Source organism: Didymosphaeria variabile, assembly GCF_027946475.1.
Source record: "Didymosphaeria variabile strain IMI 356815 chromosome Unknown scaffold_8, whole genome shotgun sequence".
In the NCBI taxonomy this organism is placed as follows: domain Eukaryota; kingdom Fungi; phylum Ascomycota; class Dothideomycetes; order Pleosporales; family Didymosphaeriaceae; genus Didymosphaeria; species Didymosphaeria variabile.
The window spans coordinates 1,180,171-1,202,662 of NW_026611627.1; the positions used below are offsets into that span (position 1 = coordinate 1,180,171).

At 52.3% G+C, this 22,492-nt stretch overlaps 9 protein-coding genes and 1 non-coding gene across 10 annotated transcripts; 6 read left to right on the top strand and 4 right to left on the bottom strand.

Annotated features, from left to right (window-relative positions):
* Positions 1 to 404: 404 nt before the first annotated feature.
* On the bottom strand, positions 405 to 1,667 carry N0V89_010611 (uncharacterized protein; the record flags this gene model as incomplete). Its single annotated transcript, XM_056219353.1, has 2 exons — positions 405 to 834; positions 1,252 to 1,667. 2 exons carry the CDS (start codon positions 1,665 to 1,667, stop codon positions 405 to 407), a joined length of 846 nt encoding a protein of 281 aa, XP_056066480.1.
* A 1,348-nt stretch (positions 1,668 to 3,015) lies between these two features.
* On the top strand, positions 3,016 to 4,803 carry N0V89_010612 (uncharacterized protein; the record flags this gene model as incomplete). The annotated part of the gene is made up of 1 exon (XM_056219354.1): positions 3,016 to 4,803. The coding sequence occupies one exon, from the start codon at positions 3,016 to 3,018 to the stop codon at positions 4,801 to 4,803; it is 1,788 nt and encodes a 595-aa protein (XP_056066481.1).
* A 95-nt stretch (positions 4,804 to 4,898) lies between these two features.
* N0V89_010613 (uncharacterized protein) lies at positions 4,899 to 5,363 on the bottom strand (the record flags this gene model as incomplete). Its single annotated transcript, XM_056219355.1, has 1 exon — positions 4,899 to 5,363. One exon carries the CDS (start codon positions 5,361 to 5,363, stop codon positions 4,899 to 4,901), a length of 465 nt encoding a protein of 154 aa, XP_056066482.1.
* A 1,077-nt stretch (positions 5,364 to 6,440) lies between these two features.
* Positions 6,441 to 7,139, top strand: N0V89_010614 (uncharacterized protein; the record flags this gene model as incomplete). The annotated part of the gene is made up of 1 exon (XM_056219356.1): positions 6,441 to 7,139. One exon carries the CDS (start codon positions 6,441 to 6,443, stop codon positions 7,137 to 7,139), a length of 699 nt encoding a protein of 232 aa, XP_056066483.1.
* An 807-nt stretch (positions 7,140 to 7,946) lies between these two features.
* On the top strand, positions 7,947 to 8,797 carry N0V89_010615 (uncharacterized protein; the record flags this gene model as incomplete). The annotated part of the gene is made up of 3 exons (XM_056219357.1): positions 7,947 to 7,974; positions 8,063 to 8,350; positions 8,409 to 8,797. 3 exons carry the CDS (start codon positions 7,947 to 7,949, stop codon positions 8,795 to 8,797), a joined length of 705 nt encoding a protein of 234 aa, XP_056066484.1.
* Positions 8,798 to 9,200: 403 nt separating this feature from the next.
* On the top strand, positions 9,201 to 12,668 carry N0V89_010616 (uncharacterized protein; the record flags this gene model as incomplete). Its single annotated transcript, XM_056219358.1, has 1 exon — positions 9,201 to 12,668. One exon carries the CDS (start codon positions 9,201 to 9,203, stop codon positions 12,666 to 12,668), a length of 3,468 nt encoding a protein of 1,155 aa, XP_056066485.1.
* Positions 12,669 to 13,051: 383 nt separating this feature from the next.
* N0V89_010617 (uncharacterized protein) lies at positions 13,052 to 14,067 on the top strand (the record flags this gene model as incomplete). Its single annotated transcript, XM_056219359.1, has 2 exons — positions 13,052 to 13,054; positions 13,618 to 14,067. The coding sequence occupies 2 exons, from the start codon at positions 13,052 to 13,054 to the stop codon at positions 14,065 to 14,067; spliced, it is 453 nt and encodes a 150-aa protein (XP_056066486.1).
* A 1,093-nt stretch (positions 14,068 to 15,160) lies between these two features.
* Positions 15,161 to 15,267, bottom strand: N0V89_010618. The gene has a single exon. It is a non-coding gene; the product is annotated as a tRNA-Lys (tRNA).
* Positions 15,268 to 15,678: 411 nt separating this feature from the next.
* Positions 15,679 to 18,031, bottom strand: LSK1 (serine/threonine protein kinase, CMGC, CDC2/CDK sub; the record flags this gene model as incomplete). Its single annotated transcript, XM_056219360.1, has 3 exons — positions 15,679 to 16,647; positions 16,701 to 17,680; positions 18,001 to 18,031. 3 exons carry the CDS (start codon positions 18,029 to 18,031, stop codon positions 15,679 to 15,681), a joined length of 1,980 nt encoding a protein of 659 aa, XP_056066487.1.
* Positions 18,032 to 21,185: 3,154 nt separating this feature from the next.
* Positions 21,186 to 22,294, top strand: GCH1_1 (GTP cyclohydrolase 1; the record flags this gene model as incomplete). The annotated part of the gene is made up of 3 exons (XM_056219361.1): positions 21,186 to 21,582; positions 21,632 to 21,936; positions 21,992 to 22,294. 3 exons carry the CDS (start codon positions 21,186 to 21,188, stop codon positions 22,292 to 22,294), a joined length of 1,005 nt encoding a protein of 334 aa, XP_056066488.1.
* Positions 22,295 to 22,492: the final 198 nt, after the last annotated feature.

Here is a 22,492-nt window from a genome sequence, read left to right on the forward strand (position 1 = left end):
GGAGAGGTCGAAGAGGTTCGAGAAGGGAGAGAACGAGTGAGGTGTTGAGGCAGTGAGAGAATCAGGGCGTGCATGGTGTCAACGATAAATGGTCGACTATTCCGGGCCGCGAAGGAGCATGCATGGGCTGCCGTGGTATCGGACGATGATGGTATGAATAAAGGGCGTGGTACGCACTTCGAAGAGGGTGGTGCGGTAGCACGGCCTTTCATATGTCCAATGAAGACATTCAGGTACTCACCTCAGACATGTTACGTCATTCACGATCAATACCTCTTCACCAGAACTCGCTGAGAGAGGCCTAGAGCTCTCCAATATGCTCTATACATGGTATAATATAATGCCCAAGAACCTCCAAGCCTTGTGGGAAAAAAACTCCTGACTTTGCACGCGCATGTTTCTCTTCAAACGTTATACACCACCTCCGCCACCATTCTCCCCAATATCTCCTCAACCTTCCGCATCCTCCCGGTTAGCCCCGCCAAATCCTCTTTCGCCTTGACAAGCGCTTCGTCTCGAGTATACCCTGCGGTAGTATATACTTCTGCAACATCAGTCACGTTTAGCGCTGCAGCAGCATCCCGACCTTCCTCGATATCCTTCTTGATGGTTTCGCTAAGCGCTTTGAGCTGTATGCCAGCATTTTCGCGCTCAGAACGTACGAGGCCATTCTTGAATTCGTAGTGGAGGTCCACGACGCGCAGCAACAACTCGTGTATGCGGTCGGTTATTTGATCAACTTTTTGGATGGTGGCCAGGGGTGGTTTCGCCGCGAAAGGTCCGCATCTTTGCTTATGTTGTATTGTCGGTCTGTTTAGTAGTCGATTTGTTGTCCTTAAATTTGCGAAGCTGCTCTTAGAAAGGAAAATGTAATTTCCAGAATCAGGGGTTGTAGATTGCACTTTTGCTTCACCAAGGCGGGCTATGAAGTCGCGACGTGAAGTGTGATCTAGATGTCATTGCCCTGTCTCGGACACTGCAGAGAATTTGCGCGTGGTATTGACGAAGTGAAGTGACTCACGGATCACTGTGTAAGTATAAATCATACAAGACGATGTGGATAGCGCATAAATTCAAATGAGATTCGGAAAGGCATCTATGCAATATCAACAGCCGACGCTAGGTCCCACTCTCCATGAGTTCAGATGTTGCAGTGCGCGAGAACCGAATGACTTCTGAGTGTCTCCTTCCCGCCTCTTCCTCTGCTCAAATTTAGTCTCGCTCAGACGTCTCAAGGCCCTGAATTAGGACCCGCTCCAGGCGAACCCCGGCTCGCACGCATCCTTGAGCATCTGCATCAGGTCCTCTCGAACTCCGTCATGCTGGCACGTCCTCAGCAAGTATCCCAACCTGTTCTCCACGTCCGTCCACATACTCTGGACTTCCTCGACCTTGATCCCAGCATATCTTTTGTTCTTCCCCGCAAGAACTTGCTTGTGTTTCTTGAAGATCTTCTCCCGGCGGTCCAAGAAGTGAATGACAGCATGTGGGAGAGCGGTGCGCTGCTCCCGCCGGCTGAGTTGGGTTTTGAGCTTCTCTTTTTCCACATCGTCCCGGAGCTCACGGAGAGCTTCGAAGGCATCAGCGGCGTTGGAAAGGGGTGTAGGGTCATGCTGGAGAGAGAGGTTGGCAAGGGCGGTTATGGCGGCGTCGTTTTCGGAAGCCATCGTGACGGTGTGGTTTACAAAGTTGTATATAGCAAAAGTGATGAAGTATGAAGCGGCGCGAAGGCTTCTCGTAAGGGCTTTATCAAGGCGAGCGGTAGTTTGCGTTGGCTTAGTTTGCTCTTTCACATACGCGCTTCTCGGTGCCTCAGTGAAGTTGATTTGCAAGTTGAATCTCATACGTTTGTTAAGTCCTTCAACCGTTCGCGACGCTCCGTGGCCACACTGGGCTTTCTAGAGACAATATGAAGAGACGTGACCCTAAGTGTTCGAATCCCATGAAGGGCCTCTGCAAATGACTCGGAACAGAACTATTCGTTTGACCTGCTAATAATATGCGCATGCCGGCCATGCAAAATCAGCGCAGGTTCTTGAGAGCCAGAACCTCCGCGGATAACTTCGTGACAGATTGAGTTCATTTGAGAAGCGTCGACTCGGTGAGGCTATCGATTGGAAGTAGTTTTTCAGGGGAAACTACATAGTTTGAGGGGCTCATAGAGCTTGTAGAAGTGATTCATGTTGAGTTGTGTACCTTCGAGAATTGTGGAGAGGCTTTCACGGATGTTGACTGCATTTTCTCAACGATGTCAGTATCTTTAGATTTGATTTAGTAGACGCCGAACTGTAGTCTACGTCGCGCAAAGGCTGGTGCAAGTGTAATTCCAAGTTATTCACGAATTACACTCTCCAATCGCTTCTATAAGCTAGACAACCATGTGTATTACATATGTCGTAGACTCGTTGGTCTGAACAGGAGGCGAGTATTGATGTTGACATAGAGTAAATGCTTACCTAGTCATGCCTTCAATACTATATAGCAAACGAATATTCGTATATCGACCAAATTCGTAGATTGATGTTGCATATGCAGTGACATTAGGAACGAAGTGGAAACAACAGTCCTGCAAGGAAGTCGCGGTGCCAATCGGTTGTGGGTACGAGCCAGGTACCCCGCACGCTACTCCATACAACACCAGATCTAACCCGAGCAAAATAAACTTTAGCTTTGCCCGCCAGTCAAGGAAGCACGGAAGCTTCTGAAAAGGGTACCAGATGGGCATTCTACCAGACTGTACCGCGGCGCAGCAGGTCCGCTGCCCGAATATGCACGCAATGCCTAGTCGCGATACCAAGATGACGATAGCGCAACTCTGCATAGCCGGTGCTCTTTCTGTTTAAGATCGTGACAGCTGATTGATGGAATAGCTTCACACTAGGTCCGACAGCACAACATTGCCACATGTATAAATCCTGATGGCTTGGTGTTGAGTCAGTAGTATGGCTGTTGGCGAACTTCAAAACAATGATCATGCATTGTCTTCCTCTAGCACTACTCATAGGAACGTTGGCCATGGCGGGTGTGGGACACACAGCGCCTGCTACAGAGGTTTCTAGTAGCAAGAGACGGGAATACATCAATCCGATCATACCAGGATGGAACTCTGACCCCAGTTGTGTTTTCGTTAAAGAGCATGACAATACGCTCTTCTGCACGACTTCTTCTTTTCTCGCCTACCCTGGGGTTCCGGTGTATGCTTGCAAGGACTTTACCAATTGGAAACTCGCTTCCCACGCCATTGCCCGCCCCGATCAGCTTCCCGAGCTCGCCACGAGCGGTGGAGGACCAGGGCAGCAAAGCGAGGGTATCTGGGCTTCGACAATTCGATACAGAAATGGAACGTTTTATCTGATCACGAGTTATAATAACTGGCGGCCATGGAGTCCTAAGATTCTCTTATTCAGGACGACGGATCCGTTCAAAGATGGCTGGGAGGGCCCGTTGAGGATGGAAGACCCAGGCGACGATATTGACCCCGACCTGTTCTGGGATGACGATGGAAAGGCCTACGTATCTGTCGCTGCTGGTATTTATATCTGGGAAGCAGATCTCACGACGGGAAAAGCTATCGGCGATACGTTCAAAGTATGGAATGGAACAGGTGATCGGAACCCGGAAGGACCACATTTATACAAGAAAGACGATTTTTATTATCTGCTCATTGGTGAGGGGGGAACTGAGACAAATCACTCAGTCACAATCGCTCGCTCGAAAAGCATCCGAGGGCCATACGAGGGCTACGAAAAGAACCCGATCTTGACAGCCAAGAACACCGACAATTACTATCAGACGGTTGGCCATGCTGATCTGTTCGAAGACGCCTCAGGAAACTGGTGGACTGTTGCTTTGAGCACTCGATCCGGTCCTGAATGGCTCAACTACCCCATGGGACGCGAGACCGTTCTGACACCTGCGACATGGAAGAAAGGCGAATGGCCAGTCATCGAACCTGTCCGCGGGAAACAGTCTGGTCCACTACCACCAATTAACAGAAAAGTCCCCGGAAGTGGACCTTGGATAGATGAGCCTGATGTTGTAGATTTCAGACCCGGAAGCGCACTTCCACGTCAGTTTGTCCACTGGAGAATCCCAAAAGAAGACCTTTTCACCATCTCCCCGCCTGACCATCCAAACGCCTTGCGCATGTCTCCTTCCCGGGTCAATCTCACATCTGACGCAACTTACCAACCTACTGAAGAAGGTCTTGGTTTCATAGCGCGCAAGCAGACCAGCACAAAATTCTCCTTCAGCGTCAATCTCTCTTTCAAGCCTACGACAAGCAGCGGTGAGGCAGGTATCACTGTATTCCTCACACAATTGCAACACATTGATCTCAGCATCGTGAACCTTCCAGGCAGCTCAGACAATAAGACTCTCGCGCCCCATTTGAAATTCGGCGTCGAAGCGTCTGGGAAACCTAACGAGACGGTCCCAGAAACAAACACAATCCCCATCCCGCGATCATGGCTTTCACATCCGATAAACCTGAAAGTCGAGGCTGTGGATGAATACAAGTACGTTTTCTCGGCTGCGTCTACGAATCATGCATCGCAAGTCGTCCGCGTGGGTGATGCGGATGCAACTATTGTATCCGGAGGAAGTGGGCCGTTTACAGGTAAGTTGTGGAGACTCAAAGAAGGATTTGCGAAGCTAATTCTGACAGGTACACTCGTTGGTGCCTTCAACACTAAGAATGGCAACGAAGCTGAAACTGCCCCTGCGTACTTTAGTCGATGGATATACACTCCAATCGCGCAAGCGGTTGACGAGGGAGTCTACGTCTCGGCGTCTCACAACTAGATCGTAAATGATTGGCATAAAGAAACAATGATATAATCAAGCTCTTGTAACGCCATTGCGGCCTCTGCATCTTTTTACTAGATGGAATATGAAGATCAGCCATGCAAAACCGCCCGATCCCCCGTAGTCCACAGAATCTGGAACCCCCACTTCTTGATCTTCCAAAGCCCATCACTCTCATCTCTCACAAGTTCAATATCATACAAGGATGACGCGGTGTACGAAGTATCCTCCACCTTCAGCGCATCTTCCTCTCGCATGTGGTACGAGATCGCATGCGCCGTTAAGGACGCCGTATCTACGCCGTCTGGCACTTCAACGCGGATATTGCTGATGACGTGTGTGGTGACTATGTGGAAGACGCGCTCGAAGAACTCGCTGATTGCAACCCAGCCTTGGACGACGGTTGGGCCGACGGCGATGGTCATGCTTTCGGTTTTCAAGCATGCTGATTCGAAGAGGGTGCGGTCGTTGCTGTCGATGCCGCGGACGCAGCGGTAAATAGCATCAGCGATGGCTTCGCGAGGGCTCAGTGATGTGAGGGCGGTTGGAAGGGGCATTGTGTGAGGTGAAGTACAAGATACTAGCGTAGAGGACAAAGTGAGATTTGTTCAAATTGAAGAGACTCCTATCTTGCGTTGATGACGCCTTATATCTGATTTTCAATTCAAGCTAACATGAATTGAGCCCTGGGTTTACCTTATTTCGATTCATAGTATCTTGCAGCTGAGAGGGCCGCTCGGATTTGTTGTGCGCTGATTGGTCGCACAATCGTGCCTATGGTAGTAAGACTCCACTTATGCAAACCAGTACACTCACTGCTGTTCCGTCAGGCGGTGTTGTGTGGTTTTACGCCGTTTGGGGCCGCCCCCTCGCTCTTTAAAGTTCTCAGTCAGCAGGTGAACAGTTTGCGTGGCGGCGATGAGGTTTTCACAAGCAGTTGCGCCTCTTCCTATTAGCTCTTTGCGTGTGGCGAGTCAAGCGGTCACTGTGTTTGCCGATTCGGCTGCTGAAAGCCTGTCCAGGACAAGGCTCTCTAGACACGTTGTACTTTCCAGTCGAATGTGTGGGGTGTGTTTTCTCCTTGTTCATGGATCAAAGGTGGCTCAAGTAAAGGACCATGTCGCATTGTATATAACAGAACAAAGGACCAACCCCACGATTGTTGTGCAGTCCTGATCTAAGTTCAAAATACTGCTCATGCAACAACGTGTTCATATTTGACCAAGATCGGAACATTTGGGTTTATGTAAAGGTGAAAGCGGGACGAAGGAAAATTTGAATCATGGGATCCTGAGAGCATCTCAGGCAAATGTCTACATCTCAGAAATATTTCACTTCGGGGAATTCGCTTTTCTCGCAGCTGCCCGATAATAGCGACGCTCATCTGTTGTGAGTTTGTAAGCACTTTCAACGTGCCGATTCAGCGAGTTCCCCGCAGGGATGACCGAATCGCCGTCGGAGCGAGCAGCTTCCGATATCAACAAAGCCGCGGCATCCCATTTGCGAGCCGCTGATTGGCTACAGGCTCCACTATATAGCACAAGTCCACATCGCAATTGAAGAGATCAGCAAGAGCCAACAACATCTCTTCACAATTTCAGCTTCCGAATTCACTTGTGTTCGTTCTCTCAACAATGGCGAAGCTCACAGTCCACCACCTCCAAGTCGGACAGGGAGAGCGCATCCCTTTCCTCCTGGAAGAACTTGATATCCCATATGAGATCAAGCTCTACCAGCGCAACCCTTTTTTGGCACCGCCAGAATTGAAAGAGAAGCATCCAATGGGTGCATCTCCGCTCCTAGAGGACGCTACTTCTGACCCAGAGAATCCGCTGCTTCTCGCCGAGTCGGGCGCTATTGTTGAATATGTTATCAACAAATATGGGAACGGTCGACTTGCCCTACCACCTTCGCATCCGAACTACGCCGACTACCTGTACTGGCTTCACTTCTCAAATGGCAACCTGCAGCCCACTATTTTCCGCAGATTCCAGGCGCGCATGTTTGGAATCGACCCTGCGGATCAGCGCTTCCAGGGTACTGACGAACGTGTTAAGAGGGCCGTGGGCCACCTTAACAAGCGTCTCGAATCGAACGACTACCTGGCCGGCGATGAATTTACCGCGGCGGACATAATGACAACGTGGTGTTTCACTACGATGCGCAGATTTGAGCCCTTGGACTTGACCGACTATCCCGGCATTTTGGCATGGCTGAAGAGGGTCACAGCACGACCTGCTTATCAAAGAGCGATGAAGAGGGGCGACCCCGATGAGGATCTCGAGAAGGCAATCAGTGCTGAGGGACCACCGCGGTTTGTACCTAAGTCGTAAGCCGCTCTCCCATGATACTCCGTACGTGGGTTGATGAGCGCAGGAAGCAGAAGCTATAAGCTCGAATCTGTAGATCAAACCTCTGCTTACAGAAGTTTACCGAATTCAAGTCTCTCCACGCTGGTCTTCGTAATATGTGTGACATCGTGTCTGACTCAGTAGTGCTTTTACCTGCAATTGGTAGGCAATGAGGTACTTAGGAGGTGGGATGGCTCGCTTTGCATGTTGCCCAGATTTGAACCCTTTTATCTGTTTCAAGGCTCTCTAAGAGTGCAGCTTACAAAAGCGGCATTTTAACATTTCGAAGTTACAAAGTAGCTCTTGCTATAATTCCCCATCCGATATCATCTGATGAGGCACTTTGCGCACGTAAATCTGATGGTGCAGTAGCGAAAGTTGATCCTTCAGCCTGCTCCCTTTTCGGAAAGCGACCCCACTTTTGCCGGTGCCTCCCTTAAATCTCCTACCAAAACTCACTACCTCCGCCATGCTTCCATCGCTCTTCTCGCGCGAAGCGGAAACACAATGCTAAGAGCCATGCACTACAGGGTTGCAGTGCGACTGGAGGATGGTAGCCAGTGCGCATCCGAGCTCGGCATAGCCCCGCGATGAATAGATGAAGAGGCCGATCTAACGGCTGCGAAGGATGCGCAGTGCCGAATGTTTGCTGTGCTGCATGACCGTGCTCTACTGCTCGAATTGCGGACTTTTTAAAGTACCTTGATATCCGGTGTCTGATTGATCTCTACATCCAGTCGTTCACTCTCTGCTCGTCAATACCTTTCATCGCCATTTTCTTCACTTATCATGGCTTTCATCAAGACTCTGGGCACATGTGCCTTGACTTTCAGTCTGCTGGCCAGCCCAATCTCTGCTTGTAACTTTATCTGGGCTGGCAAACCGATCGCGACTAACTTTCATAGCTCTGAACGGTACCATCCCTCAGAAATACGGCATCGTCATGTTCCGCGCCTTTGATACCACAGATATCACCGCACCGCTGGAAGTCCTGAATTTCATAGGCCTTCTGTATAACACTGAAGTTGCTTTGATATCGGAGACGCTGGACCCCGTCTCAACCCAACCTCTGACAATGAACCCAAAGAATTCGTCTGTGTGGACCTCTTTCACCCCCACACATACCTTTGAGACGGCCCCTGAAGTAGATGTCCTGATCGTGCCTGGTGGTCCTGGTGCACGGAATCCGAACAGTGAGTGACACCTACATACAATGTCGAAGTCATGTAACTGACTTGCTTCCGCGTTTAGTGACAGCCGTGTGGAACTACATCGCAAAAGCGGCACCCAAGACTAAACACGTCCTCAACATCTGCACAGGGTCTGGTGTTTCGGCGAAGGCTGGTATCATGAACGGGAGAAAGGCGACGACAAACAAGGCAGCATGGACGACGATCACCGCCTATGGTCCGAACACGACCTGGGTGCCGAAGGCTCGTTGGGTAGAGGACTACTCGGCTGAGCCTCCGATCTGGAGTTCGTCTGGCGTAACATCTGGATTCGATATGTTGCTTCAGTTTGTGGAGAAGATCTACAGTCTGCAGAATGCAACGTACATCTCGAACCTCATCGAGCATGTCAGGATCACCGACCCGAACAACGACCCTTTCGCTGTCAACATCAATGGAACAGCTGCCTGAACCTAAGTGTGCGCGAAACCTACGGAGTGAGATATGGGCGGAATTCAACGAGCAAGGGCATGTATACCAAAACTGACCACGTACAATGCGTGCAAGACACTTATATTCTTAACATGCAACTTTCACCAGTCCCAGATCCGATCCCGCTGCCGATTCACATGACCATGATCGCTTGCACTCTGCCAGCTTTCACAAGTGAAGCCACGCTAGAGACACTCACCGCGCAGTATACATCACCCCGATACAGGGACCCGATACCATATCTACCCCTTCCCCTTAACTTCACACTGTAGCACCACCGCCGTCGGCTCAGACTTCTGAAGAGTGCCTCAACTTCAGTAACGTCGACTCCTTTCAACCTGCTGGTTCCATCCTCTCGACACTCACGCAGCGCGACTACAACATGCCCGATAAGACGGGCGAGATCATCGTCCCGTTGCAGCCCCATGAAATCAAAGCCGGACTGAATAACTCTCCGGGCTACCGCCATCATATCTTCCAATGCAGCGGACGTTCCCTCTGGGGCCTTCATCCAATTCCCCTGCGACACCTCGCGATGCTTAGCTCCGACGAGCGGGCAGAGCTTCTGGCTGAATGCGAACAGATCGAACTGAACTGGGATGCGGATGAACCACTAGATGAGAAGTGGCGCTATAAGAAGACTCGTGAGTCGTTGAAGAAGCATTTCGGTTCCGAGATTGGAACAGCGCCTAAGAGCGATCCCAATGGCAAGTCGCCAGACCATGTCCGTCAAGGCCCTCTGAATCACCCTGTCCACGATGCCACGAACCCACCTAGGCATAAGCACCAGGCGCGTCCTGCCTTTGATTCGCGGGCTTCGGAGCGGGATCGTATCCTAGAGCTGATCGGTCCTCGCGATACCACTCAGTGGACCCTGGCCAAGATGTCCCTGAAGACTGCTTCTGAAGAAGAGTTGCTGCGTGCTGCTGAATCATTCAAGACTAGTGCAGATACCATTGAGAAGCGACTGGATTTCCTACCCTTCGTGTTTGATGGTGGGTCCTCAGCAAACTCGTATGAATCACGTCCTAAGGCAACGCACGAGACCACGGCTTCGGCAAGCCCACTTGGGGGCGCGCCTGGAATCTATCCACACAAATCTACCCCTGAGGCTACTTGGGGTAATAAAGTCCAAGATCAGCAAGCTCCGGTCCCTGAGGCCAATAAGGGCAAAATGAAGAGCACCTCTTCCGTCGTCTGTGACGATGACAACGATACTGATACATCCTTATCCGAATTTCAGCTTGCAGTTGCTGCTGCTGCGAATGAAAATCCTCTTAGCGTTTCAAGTTTGATCGCAAACTGGGAAATCAAGCCTTTAACTCCTAAGGCTCCAGCATCTACCAGTGGAGAAGAAGTCTTAGTCGATACTCCAGCTGCTGGTGCTGTCGGCACCACACTTCATCTGGACGACGACGCAGTTACCGTTGAATCCCTGGATTGTCACTCCGATTCTGAAGGCGGCCACTTATCGCACGACTTTTGGGGGATGTCCGATTCTTTCTCCGAGGTCGGTCATGTACTCATTCAAGAGAACGATGAAGATCACAACGAATCGTCTGACTCAGAGATCAAGCTCCCGCATTTAGACGGTCACGGTCCTGGTCCTGACATGATGTCTCAGTCTGGCGAGGGAGATATACATCATTCTACACCCAATGAAAAGGCAGATGCACCATGGTCCGAGAAGACTACTCTTTCGCCCGCCCAATGCTCCGCCTCGGATGATCCTCAAGACGCCGATGAAGAGGCTGCATCTGAAGATGATATTGAAGATACTCCTGCTTCCGTCGCCTCCGATATGGGTTCACGCAAGCATACGGCTTCAGAATCATCCCACACGACGCATCTGTCGCTTGACGAAGGTACGCGTACGCCTGAAGCACCGCTTTTAATAATGCCCACGTTTCCCCTCTCTACCGCCTCAGAAGGCTTGCATGAGGCCATTTCTAATCACGCGGCCCAGGTCCTCCGTAAGTCCAGCCATCGCTTCGTTCGGAAGGTGCCTACGAATGATCGCTCATCTGGGACTGCACCATCTATTGAATCTGCTATTGATCAGGAGCGAACAGCGGATGATGGCACGATTGGCCAGAATGCCACCGAGGGCGCTACTGCTCGTCCTCATCAAGACAGCGAGCATACTACGGAGGGCCACAATGAATATTCATTATCTTTATCTTACGATGAGCATACGCATCACCCTACACCTATCTCCGAGCACCTAGATCCGCCTCCACCTAACAATCTCGGTACACAACTGGCTCAGCATACCTCTCTTACAGTTTCTAATCATGCTCACTCGGAAGACCCAGTTTTCGAAGCCGTGGTCTTTCCTATTGACAATGAACATGAGAATGACGAACTTTATCAAGGCCCTGCCAAGGTGAATCCTGATGCACCCTTATCGCTCGCCTTCAGCGACGATAATGTTGATGATTGGGCCCAAGACCTTGTTGCAACCTTCCATGGTCATACAATCTCGCATGCATCGGTCGATCAGCATGAACGTCCTGCTCTCCCTGTTGAAGAAGCTATACTCATTGTGGACGCTGCTGAGGCTACACCTGAAGAGACTGGTTCCCCCCGATCGGAGCGTGATGAAGGTTCTCCTTTAGGAGAGGCCATTCCGCCTGTCCATATCCCTGGAGCGGTGGACGATGGCGACGTTGCAAAACCGCATATTGATCATTTCGAAGCTCCAGAAGATAGGCCATTTGAGGCGCAATCATCTCAGGAAGTGAGGTCCCAAGGTAACGCATCATCCGCACCCTATGAAGAAGTGACCAATCAGCCACCTCCCATCGACACACCAGCCGTCAACAACAACACCATGACACCCACAGAGTGGGCAGAACTCATCCACCTCGCTGATCACCGTCCACTTGAACCCGGAAGTCCGTTAGATGCACTTTTCGTTCCTTACAATCCCATGGAAGCTAACGGCATTTACCCCCTTCACGTCCCTCAACCTGCCCCCGAATCCCATCACAAATCAGTAATCTTAAGCTATGCCTGGATCGCCTGGGAACATGCTACCTACTACTTCGCTGCCTATATCTTCGTGGGCGTTATCAACCCTACCATGCGGGCACCTCGAGATCTGTACCTGATTGTGGGCGCGGTATTGAGCGGTGCGTGGGTGGTCTTGAAGTGCTTTCAACGCCGCTCTACTCAGGCTTGCGGTAAATCCCATTCACCGAAGCAAGCGAACAAGAAGACTGGTTTGCAGAGGTGGGTCAAAGTGTGTGGGGTGATGTTGGGTGTAGCCGTTGTCATGACTGCGATGGTGTTCGGCTGGTGGCCAGTTGAAAATGCTGGAATGGGTACGACTACTTCCGCCACAACGAACACGCATGAGGAGACAAATGCAAATGTCTTGATGGCCCTGGATGATGAATTGATCGAGCCTATCACCACGTCTGGTTTTGGGGTACCTATCTCGACCACGCCGCAAGAACTAACGACTACATCTATCCTTGTTGGCCTACAAGGCATAACGGACGAATGCAATACTGCGCGTTACCCCTGTCCTGAGTATGGAACTGAGTCTGAGGATGACACCATCGCCAACCCTGAGCATGACTCGGATCCTACGACTAACTTCTACCCTGGGTATAAAACCGGTTTAGGGGATGCTCCCGACTCTGAGCACAACTCCGAGTCTGACTCCTCCAGCACTACTACTGGCTCACACACTACCTCCGACTCCTACGGTGCGCCCAACTCCGTTGTTCGGGTCGACCCTCTACAACTATCCGGCCCAATGGCAGGGTTGCTTGTCAGCGTCCCGTTGGCATATCTGGCGAAGTACTCGATTTGGCTGTGGAAAATGCGTACCCTTACCTAGCACCGGCTTTGTGTATGAAGAGTTGCACTTCGTTTACGATAGCAGAAGAACGGGGACATAGGTGCATTGGGTTCGGAGTATCATGATGCACGATGCTGCGGAGGAAGCCAGCGAGTCTCGGATGACTGAAGCTATTAGGTCGGCGTACATGCAGTATTGAGATTGTAGGATCATCATGGAGTTTAGAGGCTTTAGAAAATTATGATCACAACAGCCTTATTCTTTCAGTAGCTTCCTTCCTCCGAAGTGTTCCCATAAGTCATGAACAATGTGGATCCCGAGATCGTGGATAGATTTGCAGGCCTCTTGCGATTTCCACATTCTGGCATTCCTTCAATTTCCTTCCAAGATGACCTGAACAAATCTTCAACGTCAATATAAAGATGGTACGTTCGTGCCGCCTCATCATACAAACTCCTTTTGCTCGACGGACACGGCCAGCGTCTTTTGGAAAGACATTCTCTTGTTCTTGGGGTCCATGTTCTTGGTTTCCAGCTCGTGAGCCTTCCCATTATCCCCGCTTAGCTTTGAGACTGACACACGCGTACCGTTCGTCCTCTTAGCAATCAACCCACCCTCCCCTTGGTCAATCCCTCCCCTCGTGCAGCAAACCCAGCTGCACCAACTCTCCCCTCACATGTCCCTCGCTCTTCTCATCATAAAACCACAGCCCCACCCTTACAAGCGCTCTCTCCATGAACGATTTCAACGTTGGCATCGTCGCCGCAATAAGCGCGAGCTCCAGCTCCAGCACCGCATACAGCGCAATCGTAACATTCGTCCGAAACAAATCCGGTGTGGTGTAATACTCCTGCAGCGTAAGTGTTCTCACGACCGCCAAGGACGACGTAAAGAGCCCCAAGCCCATCAAAACGCACATGAAAATCTTCTCGTGGCGCGGCCGCTTGAGCTTCCGCACGAAAGTGATCGGTATGAAGCTAAAGATCAGATCGAGCCCAACCTGTATGCTACTAAACACGATGATGTTGCCGTCGATGATAGAGCGTCGGAAGCACTGCACGCTTTTGGAGACGCGCGGGTCCCAAAATATGGAGAACGGACGGCATTGCAGGAACTGAAAGCATGTCTGAACGATGGCGGCGGAGATCGTCACTCCCATAATGAGGTAGAGAAAGGTGCGCCATGGGCGAGTCTGCTTGAGGCGCAGGAGGAGGAAGGCGACCGAGAGCTTCACGAGGGTCACGGACCAGTACCAGAAGAGTTGGGAGATGAAGAGGTAGCGCATTGCGGTGGAGCGACGTGGGGCAGGGACGAAGCGGGCGCGGCGGCCGAGGCCGTTGAATACGGCGAGGGCGAGAATGAGGTATTGGACTACGGCGAGGATCTGGAAGAGTCGGTTAATGAGCAGAAGGAAGGGAAGACGGGGAGCATACTGTAGCTCCAAGGACGGTCCAGTCATCCAGCTTGAGCAGATACACTGGCCGAAGTCGAGACCAAAGTCGAGCGGCGAGGAGACATATTGATATGAACAAAAATGCGCCTCCAAGACCAAGTAGAATCGGAGCTTGATTCGTGTCGGTTCCACTCATAAGGAATCCAGTTGGTGTGAAGTTTGGCGCCGAATCATTCATCGAGCAGTTTCCTCTCATGCCTCGAAAGCCGTCTCCATGTCTGTTGATTGAACAGGGCGTAGGTGTTGGAATTTGGATCGTTTCCATGTCTGGTTGTACTGGATACGCATACGATTGTATGGTGTGCCTCAGGCTAAATTAATGTACTGTAGAGTTTAGAGACTAGAATTAATGGACATGCTGGCCGGCCAACATTGTGCGGAATTCAAAGTGAACAGAGCAGTCGCAGTGATCCTAAGAGCACATTTTGGAGTTGTTGAGGCCAGCTCGGTGGGTGACTCGTAAACTGAGTTCAGTCGGCATAAAAGCCATCTCATTACACACAAACCTGTCCATCATCAAAGCACCCCAAGTCAGATCGGTAATCACACTATCACGACAAGTGCTCTTCGGTTCTTTGCATGTTGTACGACACACATCCAGGTTGCGACTGGCTGTTGTCAGTCTCATGATCGTTTCAGCCCGCCGCACGCGAGCTCGACTATGCACCCCGCAATGCAGGTGCTGCATTCCCCGTCAAATAACGCAACCACGTTGTGGAGGTTGTTCAGGCGGATAATAGTGGGTCGGAAGCTTGTCCCAGCTTGTGGGTGCTCTCGGGTAAGCGTTGTGGAGGGTGACCATGACGTGCATGCGCCTTCCCCAGACTGACTGATTCTGTCGTTCTAGATTCTACTCGAATGCCTCAGGATTCGTAAGTCTTCAATGCGGAAGACGGGCCACCGTCTCCGGAGTGGAAGGACTAGCCTGTAATGTGATGGCACATTGAGCAACACTGAACAAGACTTACTGTCCTTGAGCCAGAAAGAACAATATCATGCTAAGGTCACAGTTGAATGGGTTCGAGCAAAAAGTAATGAACCAGACGGATATGCATGGAGTGACGAGGGACAAAAAGGCAGCCCGACGTGGGGGTCGAACCCACAACCTTGAGATACCGCGTAATCGAGTTGATTAGACCGTGAATACTTAAGAGTCTCACGCTCTACCGATTGAGCTAGCCGGGCTTGTTGCCTGTTTAATAATTTTTCTGTTTTTATAAATTATATATACCAAATTTTGCTGATAGAATTGATTTCCGACCCTGTCATAGGATCAGAGAAATATCTGGTCGGAATTGTGGGGTAGGATTTATGAGCCGAGGAACCCTCAACCACTCAGAACTCCTCTATGGCGTTGGGACTGAGCGTCATGCGAGTATCCACCAGACTCGGCCACATCACAACATCGCGGTCTTTGGAGTAATACTGCAGTACCGCATCACCGTACTTTGAGTCGAGTTGTAGTTTGCGTACAAAATATATGTATGGATAATTATCTCCACTTCCAACTGCATCTAGCTACTGTAACTGTGCAACGCACACCACGTACTGTTCTCTATCTTCCTCCAACAACAATACATACTCGCACTCGCGCTCCTACGCGCTAGCATCGCTACTTTTAATGCGCTTTGGTTCACGCTCCGAATCTGCCTGTTCCTCAAGCTTGCGCTTTTCATCCTTCCGTGATGCTTCGTCGCGCGCCGCCCGCCTGGCTTCCTTGTCCTGCTTCTCCTTTTCCTTTCGTAGAGCCTTACTCTCGAATTCGTGCCAGTCGCCCTCGAGGTCCTTGAGCTCGTGAGCGCGCTTGGGCGCGGGCTGCTCCGTCACGAAATAAGGGTGTGCGAGGACGTCAGAGGCACTCGGTCGCTGTGCAGGGTCGAAGACAAACATCGCACTGAGCAGCTCGAATGCCGCTTCAGTGACACGGTCTTTGTACTTTTCTTCAAAAGTGCTTTGTTTGCGCTCGGTCGGCCTCAGCAGCTCGAACCACTGCATCTCGGTAATTCCTGGCCAGTCCTGCACTGATGGTGTACCAAGTACGTTATAGATCTTCTCAAGCTGATTAATTTCACCGCCATCGCCAGGGAAGATGGCGTGCTTTGTGAAGATTTCGACAAGGACGCACGCGGCAGACCAGATATCGACGGCGGGGCCGTACTGTGTCTCGCCGAGGAGCAGCTCGGGTGAGCGGTACCAGATAGTGATAACACGGTTTGTGTAGTCGAGCTTGCTGCGCTTTGCATAAAAGCGCGCAAGACCAAAGTCGGCGAGCTTGAGCTGCCCCGTGTTACTAACCAAGATGTTGGCGGCTTTGATATCACGATGTAATACGCCTCGGCGGTGCAGGTAATCGAGACCTTCGAAGAGTTGTTTCGCTAGGTCCTTTTTGTGTGCGTGTTCAAGCCGGAACGTTGGGTGGTTCAGAAGGCCAGTCAGGTCGTGTGAGAGGTACTCAAAGACCATGAAACAGTCATTCTTCTCGACCATGACTTCTTGGAGTTTCACAATGTTGTCATGATTGAGAGACTGTAGGAGTTTGATTTCTCGAATCGCCGTAACCGGGAACTGAAAATCGTCAGTCTACTAGGGCAGTGCAAAGGTTCGAAAAGTTCACTTACCCCATCGCGTTCGCCCTCCATCCGTATCTTCTTGAGGGCAACCATATCCTTGGTATACACATGTACACCTTTGAATACCTTCCCGTAAGTCCCAGATCCAACCACAGACTCATTTCCTGGTTTTCGGTAGTATACGGAATCTGAGGCAGCGAAATCGGGCGAAAGTGTTGGTCGTGGCTTCACACGCGTCTTCTTGATTGTCCTCGTCCTCGGTCTCTCTGGCTTTGAGGGTTTTTCAGGAAGAGCATCTCTCCGTAACTCAGTCCGGCTTTCAGGTCGGCTGACAGGTCTGCTGTCAGGACGGAAGTCTGGCCGGCGGGGTAGATTCGGATTTGGAGGAAGTTCCTTTCGTTCTCGTTCAACACGTCCATCCCTCATATCTCGCGGGTCGCGTATGTCGCGATAGTCACGGCTATCGCGTAGATCCCGTGGGTCTCTATAATCGCGCGGGTCTCGGTCTCGGGGGTCGCGTGGATCATGACGATCTCTAGGATCTCGATAGTCTCTGTCACGATAGTAAGCCGTCTCTCGAGAATCCCGCGGGTCGCGAGGATCCCTTTCACGTGGATCTCTATACGGTCTCCGGTCGTAGTAGGCATCGCGCTTATCGTATGGTTCGTATCGACGTTCACTAGCCCTGTAATCGCGGTCGAGATCGAGCTCACGGTCTCGGTCCCGGTCGGCATCTCGATCTCGTGGATCACGCTCGCTTCTAGAGTCTGGCCCCTTGACCGAAGCTTCTCGGCTTGTGGCCTCTTTTGCCTTTGGTTCAAGGATTGACCCTTTCTCTTTAGTCACCGTCGGTGGTTGTTCGGCTAGCTTCGCTTTGCTGGCTGCAGTCTTAAGTGAGAAACTGAACCCTGACTTTGATGGTGTAGTCGAGGCTTTTGCGGGTGGAGGCATTTTCTTGTCCTCTTTGACTCCCTCATCCTCAACTCGAAGGTCTTTCGATGGCCGGAATGGGTTGTCATCAGCGTCCACTGCAGAATTTAGAGGGTCAGCTGTCGCCGAAGCACCCGCCGCCGACTGTGAAGCAGAACTGCCCGAATGACGCGGCGCTTCAGTGGCCGGACGGCCGCCCCGTGTACCTGATGAAGGCGTCCAGGACAGGTTTGAGAATTGCGTGGGTTGGGCACCACGGCCGCGTCCGCCTATTGGGGTGAAGGCAGGTCCTGACGGTCGCCTGTCAGACCCGTTGTAATTTCCTCGAAAGCCACCGCGGTAGGATGAGTTCGGATAGCCAGATTGATGTTGGTTCGGAGAGTAGTTCTGGTGGTAGGGCGATTGATTAGGCGAATACCCGTGCGTGGGAGAACTAGAAGGGTTAGCATGTTCCTTGATATGTGAAGGCTGCGTGGTACATTCTAGTGCGATATGCTACACGATGCGTAGGAAGTTAGGAGTGACTTACCCTTGATTCGGATACCCAGACCACCCGCCTCTTCCGCCAGAATGGCCTTGAGACGGATATTGATGAGAGTACGGTGGCGAGTAGGATTGATGTGGGCCGCCACGGCCCTGATAATAGGCACCACCCCTCATCTTCGAATCGCCTTCGTCGTCTGAGGTGGGCGGTGGCGAGTTCCTCCTGGAAGCTGGCCGAGTCTCTCCTTTGCTGGGAGGTTCGGCCCCTCTAGAAGGCGACCTGGAAGCGCGATGGCGAGGCGCACGAGAGCGGCTTCTACGACTATGCTCTTTCTCACGACGGGAAGCTTGCGGAGAAGACCTCCTCTTGGGTGACTGTGAACGTCTGCGTCTAGGCGAGCGAGAACGAGCGTGTACAGGAGAACGGCTATGGCTGCGGTGTCGGTCTTTCACCGAGCCGTGCGTGTGTCTTCGCTCCCTTGTGTCTTCGGGTGGAGTGTGATGTCTTTTGTGATGTCGTCGGGGCGAATCTTGTCTGCGTGACCCCTCCCGTCGCGACTTCCGTTCCGGTGTAGGAGACCTCTTTCGTCCCCTGCTCGAAGCCGGCCTGTAGTAAGAATCCACTGACGGCGAACGGCGACGGGCCGACGATGCCGGCTTATACGTATCAATATCAGGCGAAGGTTTTCGGGTGCGATCGCGGTCGGAACGTGGGGAAAAAGCCCTGCCAGACGGTCGATAGGTGATCTCAGCGCGACGTGTTCGCGACCTCGAGCGTACGGTGCTGCGGCTGCGATGATGCCTGCTCCGCTTGTGTGAGTGTGTGGATGGAGAGCGGCTGTGTGGGCGCTTCGTCAATGGGGTGGACTCTCGATGGCGGTGGGAGTGGTGGTGCCGATGGGTGTGGGTAACCCTGTCGTCGCTGGGTGCCCTCCTCGTGGGACGGTGGCCTTCCCTGGAACCACCACGACTTCGCCTTCGTGCGCGTTCTCTACTCAAGCTTCTTTCGTGTGAGCGTCCCCTCGCGTGCCTCGTCGACGGGCGAGTATCTGTTTCGTGGGTATTGCCTCGTCTGGAGTCCCTCGCAGTGCGTGGCACCGGTGACGCAGCGCCGGGTTCAACAGTGCGGTCGCTGACCCGCTCCCTGTCTCTGTCTCTCACGGACGATTCCTCTGGTCTCCACTGATCTATTTCTTGGGCCCGGCGCAACCCAGCCATGTAGACGGACTTATCATTAGAAGGAGGTAATGGATGGCGGCGTTCGCAGGTCCGAGTGTCACGGTAGGGTCAAGGCTAGCCGAGAACTTCAGACCGCGCCGCTCCTCGCAGCCTTGCGGGTAGAGCTGGGAGAAGATAACGCAAGAATATGCCCCAATTGCCCGCAGAACAGTGTTGCAGATGTTCCAGTCCTTCTTGCCCACGTTGGTAAGTTGCTGTTTCGTGGAGTTAGCTTTGCCCTCGGGCCGTGCTGCGCAACTTCGAAGGTAGTGAAGGATGGTTCGCGCCAAGCCTCTCCCGCCGATATCGTGACCACTGCCATTTCAAGACCCCCCGAGGGCTCGCAGCCGTGCAGCCTTTCAGATGTTTTCAGCTTCCAGAGAGACTGCCTCTTCTGAATGCCCTCTCGTGCAAATTCCACCCATGATCTCCTGTTCCTCGACTGTAGGCCTTTCTATCTGCGCAAGGCTGAGACTTCACATGGCTATCTACTTAGGAAGGGATAATGGAGTGCAATCTCGCGCACGAGCGAGGAGGACCGCAACCGCTTGTGTATACCAGTGGTACTGCTGACAGCATGACCGATCGGACATAGTGAGAGCGTCTGCCCAGCTTGGCGAGCAATGGGGCACGACTGCAATGTCTGGCGGCACTATAACCGAACAAACCATGGTTTTCGTGAGTGTATATTCGAAAGGCATCCGTGTAGAGGTATCTTGACGGTTTGCGCACAAGACTGTCAACTGTTACCGGTCGTAGCCGTGGCGTAGGTAGGCGAGTATCAATATTGAAGCATGTGTGCCGTTAACATCCCTGACTAGATGCTGAGAAGTCTGACGAGCATCTGCATCGTGACATCTTTCACACTCAAATATTCTAGTTCGAGACGTGGCGCAGAGGTGGAGAGAGAAACATGTCTCTGCTCGATAAGCTGCAGGAGAAGACCACCCCGTGCAGAACAATAAGCACCGGCTGCGAGCGAGCATTATTGCAGCAGTCGAAGAGCGATCAGAGGCATGAAGGCCGTACACACGTCAAAGGACGAGGTCGTCCACGCGGGGTAATCGGTCCCAGGCTCCAACAAAGGAAGGAGGACGCGGATTGCGCCCAAGTTGCAAATTCGCGCGTCTGCTCGAGGTGGGAGCAGTCGAAACGGCCATGATAGGCACGCCGAAGATCAGCGCAGGCGACTGGAGTGCTTGTGCAGCTGGCAGTGAGGTGCAAACAAGGTGAGAAAGAAAGCAAGTCCCCCCGCAAGCCAAATGCCCGAATCCCGATGCACCCTCGTCAAGTGTGGCTCTCCCTCGATCGGAGCCTCCGGACCATTTTGCTGCTAGTCGTCCATCGCATAGCTTGCGCGAATTCTGGTTTGCAGGGCGCCTGTCCAAGTCGTCGTTGGTAGTCAACGTAGCGGATACTGGCGGGGGTTGCGGCGTAATCCAGCCCCTTCCCAGTACAACATGCCTCCCCACGCCGTCCTCGCTGGAGCACGGTGAACCTGAGTGCAGCGGCCGAGAGCAACAGCAGTGGCATACGTACCTCTAGAGGGAAGCAGTGACAATGATGCAAACGGGGGTGGTGGTGACGGATCGGTGGGCAGACGTTGATGAGGGACGCGAGGCGGTGCAGCCGGTCCGATTTGACGCAGGTGGCCCGAGCGAGCTCACCTCGGAGAGCGACGTCAAACCGGCGCGCAGTAGCAGCCCGCCACTAGGACGTCCCCTCCAGTGAAAAAGTTACTCTTTGCAGTCACCCAACACGACCAGACCGCGCTTAGCCATGTGCATGGACTGTTGCAACCCACTGTCTTCCTTTTACTCTCCACTTCCATAGCTACTATTGGACAATCAATTGAATCTCGCTGACATCTCTTACATCGTATAATTCCAAAAGATCCCCGCCATGGACTCACCTCCCTTCAGACCAAAGCCCATTCCCGCCCACCTCATCAACGGCCACTCGCCGCTCGCACAGTCCTCTAGGGTCGAAGACAAAGACAAAGCTACCGAAATGCGCGACCGAAAAGAGCGAGACAATCTCTACTCTTCTATCGAAGCCTCGAACCGCGGGCGCCAGGTCGTCAATTTCGACGGCCCGGACGGCTACTTTCCCAAGACCTCTACAAGCGCCGACGCCGACGGCCACGATGCGCATCATGAATACGAACTAGTACACAGCGGTATCGACGTCGAGGGTTACGTGGATGAGCACGCTGCGAAGACGCCGCTAGCCACCAGTCGGGCGCACAGTCCTTACACTCAGCATCCGACCATCGATTTCGATGGCTTGAGCTGGCCGAGTAGGTGGCGCTGGCCTGGAATAAGGATGAGGAAACTGACACAGCGTAGGCAAAGGAACCCGCGAACGGAAAGAAGCCACTGCCGAAGAAAAAGAACAGCGGTTGGCGAAGCTGTCCGGCGCCGTGCGAACCATTCTAGAGTGCATTGGAGAAGATCCCGACCGTGAAGGCCTGCTAGATACCCCTGACCGCTACGCAAAAGCGCTGCTCTTCTTCACAAAGGGCTACGAGGAGAACTTGCGCGAGATCGTAAACGGTGCTGTTTTCCACGAAGACCATGACGAGCTGGTCATAGTGAAGGACATTGAGATTTTCTCACTGTGCGAGCACCACCTCGTACCGTTTACTGGCAAGGTATGCGCCGAGAGCAGGGTTGGAAAACACCAAAACTTCAGGCTGACTATTCTAGATGCACATTGGATACATACCCAACCGCCGTGTGATCGGCCTCTCCAAGCTGGCTCGCATCGCTGAAATGTTCGCCCGTCGCCTGCAGGTCCAGGAACGCCTTACCAAACAAGTCGCACTTGCTCTCTCCGAAATGCTTCAGCCCCAGGGCGTGGCCGTTGTAGTAGAATCGAGCCATTTTTGCATGGTGATGCGGGGAGTGCAAAAGACCACGGCAAGCACCACCACCAGCTGCATGCTCGGTCGTATGCGGTCAACTGCTAAAACCAGGGAAGAATTTCTGAACCTAATCAAGCGAAACTAGTTTGGTTTTCCGAGTAGATTTTGTTTTTATCTTTTTCTTGTATTACTACTAGGGCTGCAAAACGTTCGGCGTTTACAGCGGTGCTCATCCACTCACGAGGGCGGTTATGGTCGGTTCTTGCATTTAGACTAGATGCATCAGGCCTTCAACAGGCGCCCGCGGACCTCAAGCAGGTCGTTGCATGGTGGATTCATGTTT